The sequence below is a fragment of the Cupressus sempervirens genome, chromosome 2, assembly GCF_028749045.1.
Source record: "Cupressus sempervirens isolate cs-2001-9-10 chromosome 2, ASM2874904v1, whole genome shotgun sequence".
Lineage (NCBI taxonomy): Eukaryota > Viridiplantae > Streptophyta > Pinopsida > Cupressales > Cupressaceae > Cupressus > Cupressus sempervirens.
The window spans coordinates 95,481,949-95,503,583 of NC_143119.1; the positions used below are offsets into that span (position 1 = coordinate 95,481,949).

Sequence of the window (21,635 nt, forward strand, 5' to 3'; positions counted from 1 at the left end):
CATTCATTGCTATCTATACTATGAATTAATTCACTTTACCTATAGTAGTAAACATTTGGCATCGTTGTTGGGGACATGCAACAAAATGGAATGATGCCAACCCAACAACTATACAAAAAGAAATCAAGATGTCGGAGGATGAAAGTGTTCCCCTGATGATGTAGCCTATGGTGGTGGTCTGACCATTGCCAAACGAACCTACATTTCATACACATGTGTCATAAGCAAAAAATCCCAATCAGATACCAATTTTCACTCCATAGCACGCTTTACAATCATGGTTGTCTCTACTAGCTTCTTCTCTTCTCTTTTACATCCACCGTCGCTATGTAACTTGTTAATCGAGGCTCCAACATAGCTCTATCTGCCCAAGCCTACTCAAACTGTGCAAACAAAGCATCTCTCTCATCCGCATGGTTGTCCTCTATACTATCCATGCCTCCTACTCCTGAGCCACATCTATCCTAACTTGAGCCATTTCTAACTACACTATCTCCAACTAAGTAGTCAACTCCTTTTGAGTTGACTCATGTATGGAAGAGATGTGCTCTATGTGATAGACCATAATAGCCCTCTCTAAAAGCCTGCTCAATATCCCGCATCAAGGAATCCACTCGACTCTCCCCAACTCTCTCCCAGAAAGCCCAATCCTCCATCATACCAACGAACTCTGTTGTTGCCCATCCTCGCAACTCATAGCACTCTCGAAATGCCTGGATACATCCCCCTCAGACAAAAGTCAACAAGCTCCCTAAATCTTGGATCACCTGCTCTTGAGCCTGGGACTAAGTAGAGGCTATCACTCGCCTAGCTTCTGCGGCCACCTCCTACAAGTACTACTCCAAGCTACCATTTCCAAACTCCCTCTGTAGCTATTGGGGAGGGCCATGCTCCAAACTCTCTATCATAGGCACAATGTCTCTATCAAGGGTATGCTCCTATGCTATCTCTAATAAAGTCTCTGGCCCTCGAGCATGCTCAAAGTCTATATGTTCTAACTCCATGGGCGCATGCCTAACTGGTAAATTCTCCCCATCTAGATCTACTATCTCATGAGCAAGAGGTAATGAGCGTCCTAGAGAGGTGAGAGTGGTCCTAACTAGTGTCACTACTGCCATGTTGTATTCACTTAAAAAAGAATTTATCGCTTGTCTCAGCCTCTCATAGCCCACCACATCGCATAGGCTCGACTCTCTTGGCCTCTGTCTCGGCTATCTCTATCTTCATTTGTGGCTCTACACTCTACAAGTCTCCGCTAGGCAACTACTAACTAGGCAACTCCAACTTGGCCTTAGTCACCACTGCCTCCTTTGTTATGGGAGCTCCATCAACCAACTCCACTGGTGCAACTACTATAGGTGTCATACTCATAGGTGTTCGGATCTAACCCAAAGATAGGAACAGGTGTCATGATCATCTACCCTACTAATGTTGATAGTGTCAATTGTGTTGTCTTGAACAAAAGAGGTCAAGTAAATAACACAAGTGTGGGTGTGGATGGGGATGCTTCCATGCCAACGACTGCAAACTCTACATCCACATCCTCTACCACCTGACTGCCATCATCTCCGGAAGCACTAGAGCTCTCTTACATAGCCTCTCTCCCACTATCCACAACCTTAAGCTCAAACTTGAAGACTAACTCGCGTCTCCTCTTCTGCCCAGCTTGCACCGTCTCTATATCTAAGTGCCTCCAATACATTATAGGTGGCTCAGCATGTGTTAGGGTGCCCTCAAGCTCTACATGTGGGATCTGCACCTGTATGGCATCCAGAAATAGACCAATCGTGCAATGCTACATGTAGGACGTGTTGTGCTGCAAGATCATAAACTCCAACATTCACTCCACCAACAAGGTCACCCAATCATATACTAGGTTGTTCATGAGGCCATTCGTCAAGACAATCTGGGGAAGGGCTATGTCAAAGGCCTAGCTTGGCCTTGTCAACCGACTCTTCACCACATCCATAATGCACTACCAAGATCCTTTTGCAATGAAGGACTTCTTCATCCCTCACCCTTTTGATGCTTTCACCACCGAGTCTATTTTCATAGGTGTGAGAGTTTGTGACACCAGTTTGATCTACTATTCCTTCACCTCCCCCGTCATCTTCTTTCCCTTTACATCAATCTTCTTACCACTTCTCCCAAGTATGCCAAAGAATCTGGCTAGTTTTGTCACCATAAAAGAAACCATCAAGTCACAACCATTAATACTCAAATGTGTTGGATCATGAAAACCTATCAAATGTCTCAATCATCGGCTGAAGGAGACCCTTGTAATCTTGGATGCAAAAACTGGCGTTTGAATAACCTATTCTACTTCTACCTTTCGCAAACTCTAGTTCACAAAATTGTCATTGAAAGTCTCTTGCCACTATTTTTTACACTCCAATCCATTCAATCCTTCAAATACAATTGTCAATGATGTTATGACATCTTTTTTAGCACCCATTTGTACCTCCACTATCAATTCCTTCTTATTGCTAGAGCTTGCGTCCGCTTTGCTTGCAGCCTTTACACTTGATGGTAAAACCCTTGCCTTTTTAGCTATGCCAAAAGAACTACTCGAAGTCGCCTGAACTGTTGTATCCAACCATTCTTATTTCCTATGTGAGCATCCATAATGTCTTGTTCTTGACATTTTGTACACAATAAATTTAAAAACGGTTAGGGCTATTTGTCCCTATGTTCCACGTGGCTCTATGTGGCACTTTAATTTCCTCATTTTCTTCTTGCGTCACACTCTTAGGTATCATTCGCAAGTTTTGACCTTGTATGCAAATGTGACACCTTTCCTTTACCTTCAGTGTATGGGGTCTACTTTAGAGCAATTGTGTACATTCTCACTTCATAGATGCATATTTGCGTGGCTGCTATCAGATTTAAACTCATACACTCCATCAGTACCCTAGCATATTCAATCTTCCTTCATACTCACTTCTAACCCAACCTTATGGTTTTAGGGCACAAAGTCGAGTGGTGTCTTCTTGTTGTCTCCCCCACCCAACTTCCCTTATTGTGTCGTACAATGTTGCTTCTATGACTTTGCACGGTAATCCTGCTTTCTTTGTTTCATTTATGTTTGCCCCTTCACTTCAATCTTCTTGTTATAGGTGATGAAGCCCTATTTTTTGGCAAAAAAAGGGCTTCCATTTATGACGTTGGAAGTTGAAAAAAAAAAAAAGGATAGTCATTGATGTCATGTGATCTCATAAATAAATACTTGCCAATGAAGATCAAATATATACACACAACAATGATTTGTGTCTCATAAATAAATACTTGCCAACAAAGATCAAATATATACACACAACAATGATTTGAGACTATGTCTTGGAACCATCAATGATTTAGTAACCATTAAACAACTATGACTTAAGAAGATTTAATAGTAATGGAATGATATAGGTCTAGTCAACATATAATAATCTCGAACAACATATATGTTACATCAGTAAAGCCACTACATAGGTGTCGTTAAAAAGGAGAATAAAATATGTGAGCAATCCTTGTCATTGATCAGAAAAGATAAAAACAAAGCAAGTTACAAGAAAGCTCCATGCAAGATGACCATAGTCGAAACAAGGAGACAATAATCAACATTTTATATGTATTTTGATTAGAGTGCCTCATACAATGTAAAGGAGGAGCTTGACCATTATGTGAAGAATGAGGAGACAAGAGAAAAACTAATACGCAGACTAAGTTAATTAAGGTGGTGATATAATACGACGGAAATATCTACAAGTTAAGAATGAATAAGAATTATCATTATATCTGGAAAGGACAGGAAGTATCTATAGGGCATTAATAAAAATATATAGTCGGCAGCTATTAGAAATTGGCGGTAAATTACGAATTTATGATCATGGATTCCCAGCCACCTGAACTAAGAGATGGCTATTCCAAATTTACCAACATTAGGAGAAAATTATCATCTATATGATCAGAAGCTACAGCAGAGAAATATGAAAATAGAGTGAAATTGATGAATATGGCGATGTCAATCTATTGGAGACATGTTAGAACTATTTGCGATAAAAGAGGCTGAACGGTCTTTCCTCCACAGTCACATGTGAACTCATATGGAGATGTTCCAGATTTCAAAAGGGAACCCACATGGCGATAAGGGTGTATGCTTGTCCAAATATGACTTTCATTCAGGATCGGGTGACATCTATTACAAGTTTTTCTGTTGTATAATAAAATATATATTAGGCATGCATTGTATATGTTCTTGATAAAACATATATTAAATCGTAGATATAGAAGATTGTTATATGGCAAAAAGTTTTGAAGGACCAATGATATGATATTGGTCTTATTCAGAGATAAATGAGAAGCTGCAATTATAGTTGAGAGGAATAGAAAATCGAATTATTTAAGGAAGAGCTGACAAGATATATTCTAAATTCTAATTATTCAAGATAAGCAGTGGTGTTACATCCCAATTTTTGACCTAGCTTGAAATATAGCCCTTGAGGTTTGCATGAAGTCAGTTGACAATTTAATTTGATATAATCTGGCAAAATGGTAAGTTAGTTGGTCGTTATGATTTCAAGTGCAAATGACATGATAGTTGATCATTAATCGCGAATTCATGGAGTTAGGATGAAAGGTTAACTATTATGATTATTTATGATTATATAATTTATAATTTAACTACGGAGAAATTCCTTGCAGGGAGCATGCCGAAGAGGTGGAAGCATTGTCAGAAAAGAATTAGGCAAGGCATCACCATCACTGGGCAGATAGATAGAGGACCTAGCGACTTGGAACAGAATACATCTGTGGAATCGTATGAGTTATTTTAATAAATAGTTTAATTAAAATAATTGAGTTATTTAATAAATAATTTAATTAAAATAATTAAATTATTTATAAAACGTATCTTAAGGATTTTAAATTATCTTTTGTCGTAGTATTTTTAATAATTGTTTATAAATGTTCATTTAAATATAACCATGATTTGGCACCATTATCATTTAATAATTTAATAGTTGTACTTTATAATAATGTTCGGATTATAATAATTGTATTATTATAATCTTCGAATTTTAATTTTCCAACTTCTTATTCTTTTCTTTTTAGTCAATTTAATATTTGGAATCCGAATGGTCATCTTGGTTTTCGTCAGGGTTTTCTTGTAACTGATGGAAGCCGTAAGAACATTTAATATATTTATTTGAAACCTTTTATGTTATTTCTTCCTTTCCTTTCCTTTAGCCGATTGATTATAGATTCGAGTGATCTTGTAACCATAGTAAGACATAAAGTCAAGCTTATTTTTATTTAATAGTTTTCCTTAAGTCAGCATCCATTCTTTCTCCTATGGCAACCATACCCTTTTGGTAATTGAATTCCTTGTTTAGGAGATCCTTTTTGAATTGCAATATGATCCTGACTTCATACTGTGCCGCATCAATTAAGTCCTATCATAATTCGTGAGTCTCTGTGCCGGTTGGCGGATTACCTCCAATCGCAAGGCTCATTTTCAGATTTTCGGGCAGAGTCATGTAGAGATATCAGAGGCAACCCGTAACCTTTATTTTATGCCTTCTTGATTATTTATTTATTTTTGGATTCAAGGTTCGTTTCTTAAGCCATCAGCAAAAAGGGCAATGGATCAGTGTAAAGATTGTTGTTTTTCCTTTTCAAGTTTAATGTTTCCTTGAGAATAATATAACAAATATTTAATACGAAAGTTTGTCCTTTTCCTTGTTAAGATTGTCGTCTTCTTAGTTGAACCAGTTGTCTACCTTCCTTGATTTTGTTATGCACTATTTTATGCATATAAGTCTAACATTTTTCTCTTAATTATATAAACATCCAAATAAGTTCATATCGTTGATTGTCCCTTTAAACATAAATTGTTTCAAATGATGAATGGAAAAGCTATGAAGTTTAGAGTCTAAATTCTTCCATTATGCTCAAACTGGAATGAATAAGAAATCATAAAAGAATAAAAATCCAACATACTGGAACAAATATAATCACAGGCTGAAATCATAATGGACAGTAATAGATATTCTAGTTAATGGAAAACTGATCTTCTATCATAGATGTTTTCTTAATTCATAAGAGTGTATCAAACCATGCATGCAAGAGATTGAAATGCAATAAAAGTTGTGAGCAATTAAACTTAGCTTAGAATGTTATATATTCATTCAAAACATACAAAGATGAAAATATTATCATAAATCCGAATACCATGGAACTCACCAGGCAATATGGTGAAGAGGTGGAGATAATTAATTAGACATTCAATTATGAGATCCTAGAGAACATAATTATGTAATCACAGTTAGTGAAATGCTGGATAAATGTATAATTGACAGAACCGGTTATTCTGAGAATTCCTATCACCTGGGACTCACCCAACTGTGTAGCCAAGAAATAGGGTGGTAAGGTGAAAGAGAGGAATTTGTAATAATATGAAATAGTAACAGATAAGACATAACAACGCTTATCATTTTTTTTATCAATTAATAGCTCATGCACATTCCTTTTATTGTGAATCTTTTGTTGCCAAGTCGTATGGTGAAGTTAATTATCAGGAAGTCCAATGCATGGTAAGATGTTCTCTGTCAATTCTGGGTAGAGAGGGCCTTTCTCGTTAGAGATCGTGTGGGGATATGTTGTGGTCCAAGGTTGGGTGGTTAAGCCCCTAACAATGTTTCACCTCACTCGAGATGTCGGACATGAGTGAGACAGAGATAAGCTATGCATTCAATTGTTTATCAGAAACAAGTATTATCATTTTTATTTATGAGGAGGTAAGATTGAATTGAGTTAAATTCATTGTTATCATTATTTTACACCTGGATTGATTTGTGAATTGTTTTCATTTATATGAATATTGAATATAAGTATTTATCTAATCTTGAGAAACTGTCATAGATAAGCAAATTCAGATGGAAAGGGAACCTGATGCCCTAAAATGATTGAGAGATGACTGGAACCCTAAATGATACAATGGCATTAGAAGCCCTAAATGAATCTGTGGTATCAGAAGCCCTAATTGAATCCGTGGTATCGGAAGCCCTAATTGAATCCATGGTATTGGAAGCCCTAATTGCAATCCGTGGACACGAAAACCCTAAAATGAACCGATGGTAAATGATGCCCTAATTGATACAGTGGTATGTGATGCCCTAATTTAAATAATAGAAGTATTTAATTTGATTTTAAGATAGCGGTTTTTTTTAGATGATAGTTGTCATATGAAATTGTTATAGTGTATTTGTGGACTAACCCGAGTGGTTGCAGAAGCATCCCCAGTTTTTTATTTCAATCTCAGCTTCCGAGGTATGCTGACTTTAATCTCTGTAGTTATTTCATTTATTGATAATTCAAGCTTTTAGTTCAAAAATTTTGTCTAACTAATTTTAATGGTAAATCTTTTCACTGAACATGAACATGAATGATGTAACTGCCTTCCTATGAAATTGAAGTTTATAACTGTATTCTTTGAGTATGTTAGATGTTAATTTTGACCCGAGAAATCTGGATGTTACAAGTGGTATATTAAAAATAATAATAAAGTAAGAGATGAAGAGTTTCGGTTTAAAAGGATATAATGTTTCATTGAGTCACTTTCAAGTTGTGAAAAAGATATAAATAATAAAAGGAAAAATAATAACAAGAAGACATATTCGACAAAAGCATTTGAAGAAGAAATAGTTTATTTTTACTAGTAAGGATGAATAAGGAGAGAGAGATGATTTTTTAATGTAAATATATTTATTATATTTTAATGATAAATAAAAGCCTTTTGCTTTTTTATTATTTAAAAGTCATGGAGATTTAAATTGCAATTGATTTGTCCTTTATAATCCTCTTTAAATTTTGTAAACAATTTAAATGTTAGATAACTGGACACAATCATTTAGCATCTTAAATGTGATCATCATAGATATAGTGAAATATCAAATTGTTTTTGTATCTATGTCCAGTTTGTCTCCCTCCCACAGGAGTTAAAGTTCAATCTGGACTAATTTAAGATTGCGCATATATTTGATCTGACGCATCTTGATTATTAAATTGTTTAAAGTATAAGTTCATGGAGCTTTATAAAGTTATACGTGAAAATCTTCACTATAGTTGGCTCTGTTGCCCAAACAAGCAAAGGCTCTTGTCTTTTGAATCATTTAAGTATTATTATTGAGTTTATATTTGAAGTCATAAAATCTATAATTTCCTTCTTAAAAGCATCAAAACAATTATTAAGAACCATATAGAAAACATTCAATTATTTCAAGCAAGCATTCAACTTTATTTTGATCGAGTTCAAGCATTCTACCAGCCGAAGAACTCACAAGGCTTAATTCACTATAGAAAAACCTTTGAACTAAGCAATCAGGTTCGAAGCAAAGGTATACCTGCCTAGGTGTAGTGAAGCCTAAAGTGCAAGGGAATCAAGGTGATTCTCATTCATTGACCAAAACTAATTGTCAAATCCTATTGGAGAACTGGCAAGCTCTTGAATTTCCAATTTGTGGTTTTGGGAACCAACATGGTGAAAATTATAAGAGAATATAGTCATTTTGAGGGAGCAATTATAATATGATGAGAAACGATGGTTGGGAAGTCATCGTATAACTCTTCGATCATATATAAATATAAGAAACGAGGAACAACAAAAACACATTCGAAAAAAGATATATTCAGAGGAGACATTAAAAAGAGATTAAAATTTCGCCAAGAGGAATGAGGATGAGGGTGCATGAATTTGTAAATATAATTTCAAATATTATATTTTAATGAAAAATAAAAGTGATTAAAATTTAAAATTACAATTTAGATTAATCCCTTATGATTAATAAAAAGATTATTAAATTATTTCCAGCAAAGCTCATGTATTAGATATGTCATCGCATTTTTTGTTCGACAACTAGGGATATTGTGAAATAAATAATCATTTCCTCGTCTCTGTCTAATTGGACTTGTGCTGAAGAAGATAATACCCTTTTGGACTAACAGAGAATTGCATATAACATTTGTCTTTTGTAGAGCACAGGGGTAATTGATGACATGTTAAAATATATTGTCTCATAGAGTTGTATGTAATAATCGTCATTGTAGTTTAATTTGTTGCCTGCATAAGCACAGGCACTGGTGTTTTAAAATCATTGAAATATAGTTATTGGATTCATAGTTGAAGTCAAAAATCTATATCCTTCCTTCTTGCAAGCATCTAATCTAGTATTAATAACCTTACATAAACGTTCAACCATTTCAAGCAATCACATCACTCTCTATTGATCAAGTTTAAGGATTTTCCCAGCCTGAAGAACTCACCAGGTCTAAATTCGCTATAGAAAAGCTTTGACCCAAGTGGTTAGATTTCAAGTGAAGGTTTACCCACCTAGGTGTAGTGAAGCCTAAAGTGTAGGGGAATCAAGGTTATTCCCGTTTGTTGGCTAGAACTGATTGAGGAATCCTATTGCGGAATTGGCAAAGCTCTTGGATTTCCAATCTGCAATTTTGGGAACCAACAATAGGCTCACAAAACTTATTCTTCTTTCCTTCCACAGACCTCTCATTTACTATTACAAACTCACTAGTATTCCCTTTGTTATATTTGCTTGTCCCTACATTTTGTTTCCTCTGATCTTTACCAAAGGGCATTTTATGTGTTTAATATTAGAGGTATTAGGTCTTTGGCTTTTATCCTCCTTGGGTTTTCACGGCTTTATTTCATTTGTGAAAACCATCCTCCGTACTGTGAGGGATGTTTATTTTTTCCATCGCATGGAGGCTATAACATCCAGTTTTCCCAAGTCTAAATTAACATCTAACATATTAAAAGAATTCAGTTATTACTTCGTTTCATAGGGAGACAGTTATATCATGCATGTTCATGTGAATAAGATTTACTATTAAAATCAATTAGACAAAATTTCTTAACTAAAAACTTGAAATACCATCAATTGAAATTACTACAGAAATTGAAAACCACATATCTCAGAAAACTGAGACCGAAATCAAACTAGGGATGCTTCTGCAACCACCCAAGTTAGTCCACAAATACACTATAACAATTTCACATGATGACTAACCTCTAAAAACCGCTATCACAAAATCAAATGATAATTGCAATTAAATACCACTATATTTTAAACTAGGGCATCACATACCACTGTATCAATTAGGGCATCATTTACCATCAGTTCATTTAGGGCTTCTGTTATCGCTATATCACCTAGGGCTTCCAATACCACAGATTCAATTAGGGCTTCTGATACCACTGATCCAATTAGGGCTTCTAAAACCACTGATTCAATTAGGGCTTCCAAAACCACTAATTCAATTAGGACTTCCGCTACCACGAATTCAATTAGGGCTTCCGATACAACAGATTCTATTAGGGCTTCTGAGCCCACTGTATCACTTAGGATTCCAGTCATTACTCAATCAATTTAAGGCTTCACGTTCCTTTCCTTCCGATTGCTTAACTATGACAGTAACTCAAGATTAGAAATATACTTATATTCAATATTCATATAAATGAAAAACAATCCTCAAATCTATTTCTTGCATCTAGGTGTAAAATAACAGTAACAATGAAATAGCTCAATTTAATCTTACCTCCTCATAAATAAAAGTGATAATACCTATTTTCGATAACAATTGTCTATATTACTTATCTCTGTCTAACACACGACTGACATCTTGGGGAGAGGTGAAACATTGCCCAACCTCGGACCATAACATATCCCCACACAATCTCTAACGAGAAAGGCCCTCCCTACCCAGAATTGGCAGGGATCATCTTGCCATCCACTGGGCATTCTGGTATATAAAACATCATACGACTTGGCAGTAGGAGTTCACAATAACAGGAATATCCATGAGCTATTAATTAATTCATATTAAAAATGATTAACGTTGTTCTATCACATTTGATACTGATTCATATTATTGATGATTCCTTTCTCTCACCTCATCACCCATCTTCTTGGCCACACAATCGGGTGAGTCTCAAGCATTCGGAATTCTTAGAGCAGACAGCTCTATCAATTATTCAAGATGATTACATACATCCATCATTTCACATTTTGTGATTACATAATTGTGTTCTTTAAAGATTTCAAATTTGAATGTTTAATTAATTAAATTAATCTCATCCGGTTCCTCTTCCGCGTTCTAACCGGTTAACTCCATCTCTTCACCATTTCATGGCTTCTTTGCCAGTGAATTCCTCGGTGTTACAAATACTCTGAATTTGTTCGAAAAATTGTGATAACATGTGCATAGATGTTGATTTATAAAATCAATCAAGTATAAAACAATTGCCAAATGAGCTCATAAAAGATATATTCTCAAGAATACTTGGTGAACGATCACATATACATTTCAGAATGCATACAGCTAGTATTATAAATTGTTCTCTATTAACATACCTACCCGGCTATGGTTATATACTCAATGAGAGAGAAGATTTTGGAAAACATATTTTAACTTATTCTCAACTCTATCAATATGTAGCTGACAGTAAATAAGAAAGAAGAAACTGGGAATCACAACCACAAATAATATATGCAAATAAATTTATTAATTCATGATTATCATTGTATTTCCATCCTACATAAACATGGGTGATACATGATTATGATTTAAGAGCATCAGAGATGAATAAAGAGAGACTCTGTGAACTAGAAATTTATTTGAAGTCTACCTGATTCGGTTGTATTAAACTGGCATTAGTATTTGGCTCTCATGCAATCAAGACTTCCTGAACCTTATCAACGGTGTGTGGTGGCATAGCGGTGTTGGAATGCGTCCTTCTAGAGGCCATGATTGACGGGTGAAGATTACATGATGTATGAATTCGACAACTAAATGGTCTCTCACAATGTCTCCTGGAGTGCCTTCAGATAATAATAAGCCCCAAGCTCTATCTTGCAAAGGGCGGTGTCAATGTACCTCAATGAACTTGTGTTCCTTGGCCATTCAAAGTTGAAGATAGGATCATGGCAATCGCTGAACTAGAGTTGTGCCTGTTGGTACTACATGATTACATGCGATGAGAGGCCATATTCTGCATATTCTGGGATTTGAACCCAGCTCGGCTTACGTCCCCTCCAATTAATTGTTTTAGATGTCATTCATTTATCTCTCATAATTTTCGTAACCAACCTTCCTCTCACTCACAACTTTTGCCAGATTAACCATATACAGCAGACTAATAACAGAGTATCGATTAGAAATCAATCCGCCAATAGCCAGGAAAGGTTTAAAGAAAATCATAAATGAAAGTTCTTGTCTTTTCTCCTAACCTGACTCACAAGATACTTAGTAGATGGTCGAAAGTTGGAAGGAAAAACGTAGCCAAGAATAAAAAAAAATCGGTGGAAAGAAGAGATGAAAACATATGCCATGGATTCCATATAAGGGACGAACCATGACTATCTAGCTCCCATCGGTTATAAAGAAAGCCACTCGAATTCCCAAGATGACTATACGAATTCAAAAACAAAATTCTATTAAACATGCTAAATATTAATTTGTTAAAAGCAAGAACAATAAAAAGAAGAGAATAGAATTGGAAGATTAAAATTCGAAAATTATAATAATACAATTATTATAATTCGAACATTATTATAATCTTATTTGTAACATTACTTATTAATTATTAAATTATAATGGTGCCAAATCATTTTGTATCATAAGTACATTTATAAATATTCATTAAAATAATAATATGAAAGAATATTAAAATCCCTTTGAGATACATTTATATTTTTTTCTCAATTATTTTAATTAAATTATTTATTAAATAACTCATGCGAGTCCTGCAGATGTATTTCATTCCAAGTCGCTAGGTCCTCTACCCATCCACTCAGTGATGGTGATGCTCCTATGCCTAATTCCTTTCTAACAATGCTTCCCCCCTTTGACAGGTTTCCTGCAAGGAAGTTCTTCGTAATTAAATTATAAATTATTTAATCATAAATAACCATAATGATTAACCTTCATCGCAATTCCATGAATTCGTGATTAACGATCAACTAGCATGTTATCTTCACTTGAAATCATAACGACTGACTATCTTACCATCATAACAAATTAAACTGCCAACTGACTTCATGTGAACCTCAACGGCTATATTTCAAATTAGGTCAAAAATTGGGATGTAACGGAGTCCATTGTACAATAATGTGGCAAGAGTGTGGTGTCTCCAATAGCGGCCAATTCTGTCTTCTCCTATTTTGTGCAATGTTTTTAGTTTGGCTAGCAATGAGTTCCTATTGAATTTTCTTTTTTTATATTTCCAAATAGTGTTTTTCCCCTTATTCTTTGAACGACCCACCGTACAGTATTACTTGGTTGTCAACACCAACAGTCTCGCTAGAGCTACTTTACGATAAACCCACGACTGTAGTCATGAGCACATTGTACGGTGGGTCTCCAATAGCCACTAGCATCCACATGGTGTTTCCATTATACAATGGTGTTGGTTACAATACGGTTTTGGAGTTCTATGTTTTCTTTTTCTTTTTTCCTTTTTCTTTTTTTGATATTCCTAATCTACTTCATCTTAGCGCCCTCTAGCTCAAGTCGCCCTACTTGTTGCATTACCTTTCAAAGTGGGGCTTCATCTTAGACTTGTTCACTGCCTTCGAGATCTCTAGTCCATCTAATGTTTCCATAATTCGATAGCTCCACTCTGGCTAACTTGTTGAACCTAGTTTGGACCAAGCCATATTCTCACCTTGATCTCATTCCTTCCATTGTATTACAACACCAATTGCCCTAGGGTGAATTGAACCCATCTTGTGTCTTTGTTGTGCTACATGAATGGCCTACAATGCCACTATCTAATGCCCATGAAATTTATTTAAATTTTGTACCCTCTCCTGAAGGCTTTCCATATCCCCCAACTTGTTTTCAATAGCCATCCTAAGGCTCAGAACAATGAACTTTACAAGGAGAACAACTTCCTGTCCAAACATCAACTATAACGATGTTTGTCATGTCGTCACTTCGTAGGTTGTGTGGTATGCCTAGAGTGCATATGTAACTTGTATTTGGCTTGCTCTCCTACGCACAACTTTATATCACCGACAATAATATCTTGTTTAGAGCTTTTGCGAGGCCATTGGCTCAAGGGTAATATGGACTTGATAAATGAATGAAATTTCTTGAACTTTGTAGTGAGCAATTGGATGACATGGTTCACAAAGTGATCTTTGTCACCGGTCAACTAGATGGGGATGTCATACCTTTTAATAATTTTTTCATATATGAACTTCATCGTACTCATTGTCGAGTTGTCCAGCAAAGCCCATGCTTCCACCCAATTCGTTAGGTATTTTGTCATCACCATGATATACAAGCACCTTTGGGACCTATTTGCCTTCAAAGGTTGAACAAAATCTAAGCCCAAGTGCTCAAACACTTCTTGTGCGTAAAAAGGACTGAACAACATGAAATCTCGCTTCAATGTTTCTTCACTCTCTGATGGGTATTAGAACTTATAACCCACTTCCTAGCGTTGTTGTATTGAGTAGGCCGCTACAATCCTACAAGGAGTACCTTTCATGTCATGGTATCTAGTCTCATACGTCCTCGGGTTGGCCCTTCATATGCCTTCTCAAAACACTTTGTACTTCCTCCTCCATGACACATCCTCTCAGTACTTGGATGGGTCCCATTTTGTATAACAAGTCCTTAATCAATTGAAAGGTTTGGCTTCTACATACCAGCTCTCGTCGCTTGTTGGATGACATGTCCCTCGAAAAACTACGAGGTTGACAAGTGCTCTCTCATTTAAACCACTCTAGCAAGATCGCAATGTAAAACAAGTGTGCAACAAGAAAGTCATCATTAACTCCTAGTGGCTCTCTGGGCTTAATCCGTGAAAGATGATATGCTATTACATGGCTCTTTCTTGGATGCACAACAATAGTGAAGGCAAATTCTTGATGCAACAACAACAATTTGTTCAAACTCCCATGTATGATTGGTTTATTCACCAAGTATATCAGTGCCTAGTGGTCCACGTAAAATGTGAACAATGTCGCTAGCAAATAATATCTAAAATTTTGTACGGCATAAACCATTCCAAGCACCTCCAACTTTTTCGTACTATAACAAGTTTCTGCCATCAACAATAGCCTACTAGCAAAATGAATGGGGTGACCTAAGTTGTGATTGCACACTTGCACCAGAGTTGCATCAATTGCAAAATTCAAAGCGTCCACATGCACATGGAACTCCTTGTCCCAATTGGGATACACAAGAATTGGTGCCTTGACTAGTCTTGTCTTTAGATCTAGAAACACGGTTCCATTCCACAAACATAGGCTTCCCCTTTCCACATCAACCTGTCCAAAGAGTAGGGCACTTGAGCAAAGTTCTTTATAAATCACCTATAGTAGTCTTATGACCCATAAATGACTTCACCCTTGTGACATCTGCGGGCACCTCCATCTTGATGATTACTCTGACCTTGTAAAGGTTGGTCTTTAATGAGGCCTTGCCAACGATATGACCTAACAACTTCCCATTTGGGATCATAAACCTACACTTCTTCGAATTGAGTGTTAATCGTGCTCTTCAACACCTCTCCATACAATCCCAAAGTGTTGCTATGTTTGTCTTGCCTACTGAAGATCAACCAGTTGTCGAGGAAGGCCCAAAAATTCCCTACTAACATCTTCTCGAAAATGTGGAGTCCTATTCTTTGGAACATTGTCGGTGTATTACTTAGACCGAACACATCCGGTTGAATGCTTACACTCTGTCCTCTACCACAAAGATTGTTTTAACTATATTATATGTAGATGTGTGATACCTTTGGCCATAGTTACAAACAATGGGCTACCCTTCAAAACCCAAAGATGTGAAACAATAAATCAATAATCAAATTCCTCAAAAGACATTAATGATGTTGGTTGTAATTGGCGTATATAGTTGTTTAGCATTGTCGTCATATTGCACCAACATTTGTACCCCCACAAAAGCTACTCATTAGTCTATATTACAGAAGCGTACTCCATGCTGAAGTGGAAATACCATCACTAAGAGCTTGTTTGCATCACTTGATAGATGAAGAAGATTACACAATGTCCAAATAGAAATGTTAGATGAGAAAAGATTGGTGTATAACCTCATTTACAAGCGTTTCAGAATGAGTTTAGTCGACATTACAATAAGAAAATCGAAGATCGAAAATTTGAGGTTGGAGATTTGGTCCTTATGCCAACCCCAACAATCAGCAAAATAGAAATAAGCCTAGTAATTTTGAAGCAAATCGGTCGGGGCCCACTATAGTTACTGCATCATATGGATCTAAAGCATATCAGTTGGCAACATCAAAGGGAGAACCAATCTCAAGTCCTATCAATAGATTGCACTTCAGCAAATTTGCATTAAAAAATCAACTTGATAACATCTTGGAAAAGAGGCATACTGGTGACAAAAGAGTAATGAAGATAAATAAATTCACCCTATAGTGAAAACCTAGCAATTAGGCACTTTGGGTAAATACTATGGTGAAAACTTGGCAAACAAGTGCCACATATAGTTGTCACTATTTTATTATCTACCTTTTCTCTATCTAACTTAACAATGTATATGTACAACTTGCGCTCATTTCATTACATATCTTTCATCTATCAAATTCCCAACCCTTACACATGGACCTATCATTTATGTTATCTATTTCTTTGTCTAGGTTGTCCTTTTATGGTTTGTGTCTAGTCAGTGTTTAGTGTCATCCCTTTCCCCATCACATATCACGCAAGTCAAAAACCCTAGCATTTGATCATTGCATGCAACATAGGATTTGGAGCTGAGCACAATTCTCGGAACATGGTTAGCAGATGGAGTTACTTACGTTAACGAATTGGAGGGTACCACATGTAAATAGTTTAAAGCCCTGAAAAAATCATAAAATTGTAACAATATCCTAAAAAAAATAAAAAACTTTGAAATTGTAAAATAACCTGAGAAAACCAAAAAAAAAATCTTAAAAAATTAAAAATAACTTTTAAAAATCCAAAAGTAATAATGTGTCAATTTTTGGAACCAATTTCATTTTTTGTTGTCATTTTCACTTTCCTTTCATGTTCAAAAAATGGTAGCTTGCAACAAAGGAAAACATTTTAGTAAACAGAATATGAAAGACATAGAACCTATGCTTCAAAAATCACACATCAATAGACAAACCTATCCAATTGTGTTTACAATCAGTTTGATCAAGCTTGTTGTCATCAATTGATCATCATTATCCAATCTTTCATCATTTTGTCGTATACGAGATGTGTCTTTTCCAAAATCAAACACTATCATTATTTATCATGTGTCTTATATAGGATGTGTCCTCCTTGAAACAAGACACATCAGTTGATCATTATTATGAATATTTCTTTTAGAAAATCAACATTGACAATTACATTTGACTGTCTATTGGCTTGCTTACTTTAGTAAGACTTATTTACAAATTTCATTTCCATGACATGTTCTTATGCTACTCAAGGATAGCATTGTGTGATGAGAGTGATTGACATGGTTCATGGTCTTTTAATATTTCTTAACTTTTATTGCTTTCATCTTGTCACCATGTTCCTATGCCACTCAAGGATATTATTGAGTGGTGAGAGTGGCTAAGATGGTTCATGGTCTATTATTATTGGTTTCATCTTCTACTTGTGGGTGTTTTTCATGAAGTTCTAAGGCATGTATGTTTTGGGCGTCGATGTTGGAACATGTAGTTCTAGGTCATGTTCTTTTTTCTCTAGCATCCTGATGATGGATCATGTAGTATGATCCGAAACATTGATGTAAAAAAACTATACAAAATCAAATCCATAAATTTGAAAGCATTAGCATGGATTGTGGAAATCTAATAGATCTCGATGTTGGAGCATTCATCTTGTTGACTTTCGCTCATACCTTCACCCTTGATATACATATGTTTCAAGGTGGATTAGGGATTCCTTGTCTACGTTGTGTATGTTCTCATGCAAAAAGGATCACAAAATCACTTTGACTTCATATATGTCATGATGTAACACATCCGATTTACAATATCAAAAAACTCTACAAAAAACAAATAATACACTAATTAAGGAAAGTAAGAATTGATTTTATCTTTGTTTTCCTTATTATTTTTGCCTTTTGTTCTCATGTGTTGGTTGGGGCAACATTTTTAATGCAAATTTAAGAAATTTTCCTTGTAACAATGCTCAAAATCATGTTGTCTCAAAGAGGAGAAAAATGTCCACACCTAAAAATAGTCATAGATCCCTAATTCTCCCTTTTAATCTCCATTTATGCAATTGATCATTTTTGTCCATTTTATCGTTTTTAGTCATTTTCAATTATATTGATTTATCTATCTTCCTATAATTTATCTTGGTCATCTTGTCGCATTTGTCATTTTGGCCTATGTTCAATTAAATAATTATAACAGCTATTTATGGTCCCAATGTTCATTCAAGGGAACTACTCAGTTATATTAATTTCCCAATGACCTATTGTCCCCTATAGACATAGATAAATTTCATATATTTATGCCTTTTCATTTTTTATTTCACATTTCAAGATGTTAATATTCAAATCGGCTTTTATTTTATATATTTATTTCGCATTCAAATGAATTTTATTTACATGTCTTTTGGGCTTTTGGAGGGAAATTGGAATTCATTTTTCTTGACAGACTATTTTTATTATTGTCTATTGGCTCTCCCTTTCCCTTTCACTGTTCATTTCTTCATTGTGTATATTCAATTTTTGATATAGATTTCTAGTTAATAGGATTCATTTCTTTTTTGGCTAACCACGATTCAAGTAACCTCATGTTATTATTTTAATTTATACATTCAATTTTCGAAGGAGATCTCTATTTAATAGGTTTTCTTCCTTTTTTGGCTAATCCCAATTTAAGTAACCTCATGCTATTATTTTGATTTATGCTTACTTTTCAAAAGTTGTTAGAGCACTTGTCGTAAGGAGCGACATGAAATGGAAGGCAAAGAAGAACAATGGTGCACTATTAAGTTTGCATAATTTGAGTTTCTATGCTTCCATGTGATTTCCTTTTTTATACAAATTTTATTTAAAATGCTTTGTTGAAGATAAAGGTAGCTCTAAATATGACTAAAGCTTGTCATAGTTGAGTTTTCATATTCTCATACTGATTGATTTCCCTAATCACAACAACATTTTGCATCTTCTTCTTCCTTGGTCTAGTGAAAACTTTAGGAGAGGTTGTACATCTAATAATCACATAATACATTCTTTGATGCTGATAGTACGATATTTCATCATTGATCAATGATATAATCAAACTGATAAAATTAGTTGTCTAAGTTCTCAAATCTACCCTCCACTCTTTGAAAACCCATAGTAATCAATTGCCAAATTTCTTATATGATGAAAGATCCAAATAAATAGTGGAGGTTTGGGAATGGACACCCAATCTGTTTCAGAGGTAGCAAAAGTGAGCTGCACAAGGTGTTAGATATGAGAAAAAACCAACAATTGAAGAACCTTAAGGCCTATAGACCCAAAAGAATCAGATAATTTCTTGATGTACCAGGGCCAGTTCATTGACACCAGCAAGTTTTTTCCACAAAACCTCAGCAAGTTTTAGGTAAAACTCCCAATCTTTTGCCTTTAAAACTCATTGAGGAAAAAAACGTATGTTTTTTAAAACTTGCCGAGTACTGTGCAAGTCTTGCATTTGTGCTCAACCATTTTATTCATTCACGTTTCTTCAACTCTACATTTCCATTGTAATGGTGTTGTGTATAGAGGACCAATCTGCTTCCTGATTTTCATCAACCTGGGAGAACTTATGCTCTATTATCTTCGATGTCCAGATTCTTATTTCTCAGTTCAACTAGGCTAAACAATATAACTAGATAATAGGATAAGGGCTGATATTGGACAACTAAAATGTTTCTTATCAAGACATCTCAATCCATTGAATTGAACTGTGTAAAGTCTACAATGAACAGAGTTCCTCGGATAAGAATAGGAACGTTTAGGGCATAGTTACCAAACATAATGGGCTCACTAATTGTTAATTTTCCTGAGATTGTCTTCAGAATTATCTATCCAAAACTCAACCGGTTTGGCTTATGTATTTGCACTATCTACAAAATGCATCAAAACTAAAGGATTCAAGTTCAAATAGTAATGATAAAGCACAAATGGAAACAAGAAAGAAAAACAAGTTAATTATTACACTCACAGCCATAATAGCAGACTCGTTGACAAGATTTTGTATATCTGCTCCAGAAAAACCTGGTGTACGGAATACAAGCTGCAAGGAAAAATATAAATAAAAAACTAAACTCAACACAGATTACAAAGAATCTAAGTATCACAAGCATAGATATTAACTTTAAGAAAACCAATAAAGTTATCACTAAATACTTCCAACATTGAAAATAAAAATTGTTCCAGATCACACTCACCTTTTGAAAATCTACATCCTTTGTTAACCGCTTATTAGAAGTGTGCACAGAAAAGATCTTTACACGCTCTTCCTCTGCAGGCAAGCCTATATATATTTGCCGTGCCATGCGTTTCATAAATTCGTTATCTAGCTCATCAGGTCGATTGGTTGCACATAACAAAACTACAGCCTCCCTTAAATAGTTCCCATTCATTGATGGATTCCTGTTACATACAAGACATTTATCAAGAAGACTTGTAAGAAAACATTATTATTTTACCAGATAACCACAATGATAATGCCTACAAAAAAAATTATTAAGAGAGTATAAATTAAAAAACTTGAGACCTATTACTGATAAGCATAGATAAAGGCTACCTATGGCACATGACTTAGATAATTCTATTTCCTACAGTTAGTACTTTCACAAACATTATCAATAAATCGCAAATGTAATACCACTGCCATAATGTCTGGTATCTACTTTCCAAATGGCAGCATCCTCTTGTATTTGTATGAGGAATAAACCAAGAGAAGAGACATGTCCCTTCATGAGACATGTATTCATCAATATATATAATATAATGACAAACTTAATTATAGTTATATGTGTGTGTGTGTGTGTAATTATATTAATTTCTCTTTAATCTAACAGGTTTATCCTACTAAAGCTACCAGAACATCAACACTCCCTCTTAGCTAGGGAGGATAAACACAGGACACATATTACACCATTGGTAATATTAGGTATGGTGAATTTTAAAGATATCTTTGATCAACAGATATCTACCATTTTGATATCAAGAGTATTGGCCTTTAGAATATCAACATATGATATCCACCAAAACTCTGAGTAATGCTCTCCAAAATATCAACACTTGATGTTCACCATGTACTCAACAAAGCAATAGTCTCAAAAATATCAACATATGATATTCACCATTTTGATATCACATTTGAGTATTGGTCTCCAGAATAACAATATATGATATTCACTAAATACTCTTTGAGTAATGGCCATCAAAATGTTGAGATGCAAGATATTCACCAAGTACTGTGAGTAATGGTCTCCTGAACATCAAGTTGCATGATATTCACCAAGTACTCCGTGTAAAATCAATTTGCATTACATTTACCGTGTACTCAAAAATGTTTATAAGGTATGTGCACACTCATTCCCATAGTGAGTATTGTATAAACATCCACCATGCAAAGT

At 35.1% G+C, this 21,635-nt stretch overlaps 1 protein-coding gene across 3 annotated transcripts in view; it reads right to left on the reverse strand.

Moving 5' to 3' along the window:
- The window catches only part of FTSH12 (FTSH protease 12), a 330,913-nt gene that overhangs the window by 114,714 nt on the left and 194,564 nt on the right, over positions 1–21,635 (reverse strand). For all 3 annotated transcript variants that reach the window (XR_016359778.1, XM_089812775.1, XM_089812774.1), the window contains exons 10-11: positions 20,439–20,643; positions 20,213–20,284 (exon numbers count right to left, since the gene is read on the reverse strand). Coding sequence is in view for 2 of the 3 variants with exons in the window: in XM_089812775.1 (XP_089668901.1) it covers positions 20,213–20,284; positions 20,439–20,643 (277 nt within the window). In the remaining variant the exon portion in view is untranslated. The remainder of the gene's footprint in view (positions 1–20,212; positions 20,285–20,438; positions 20,644–21,635) is intronic.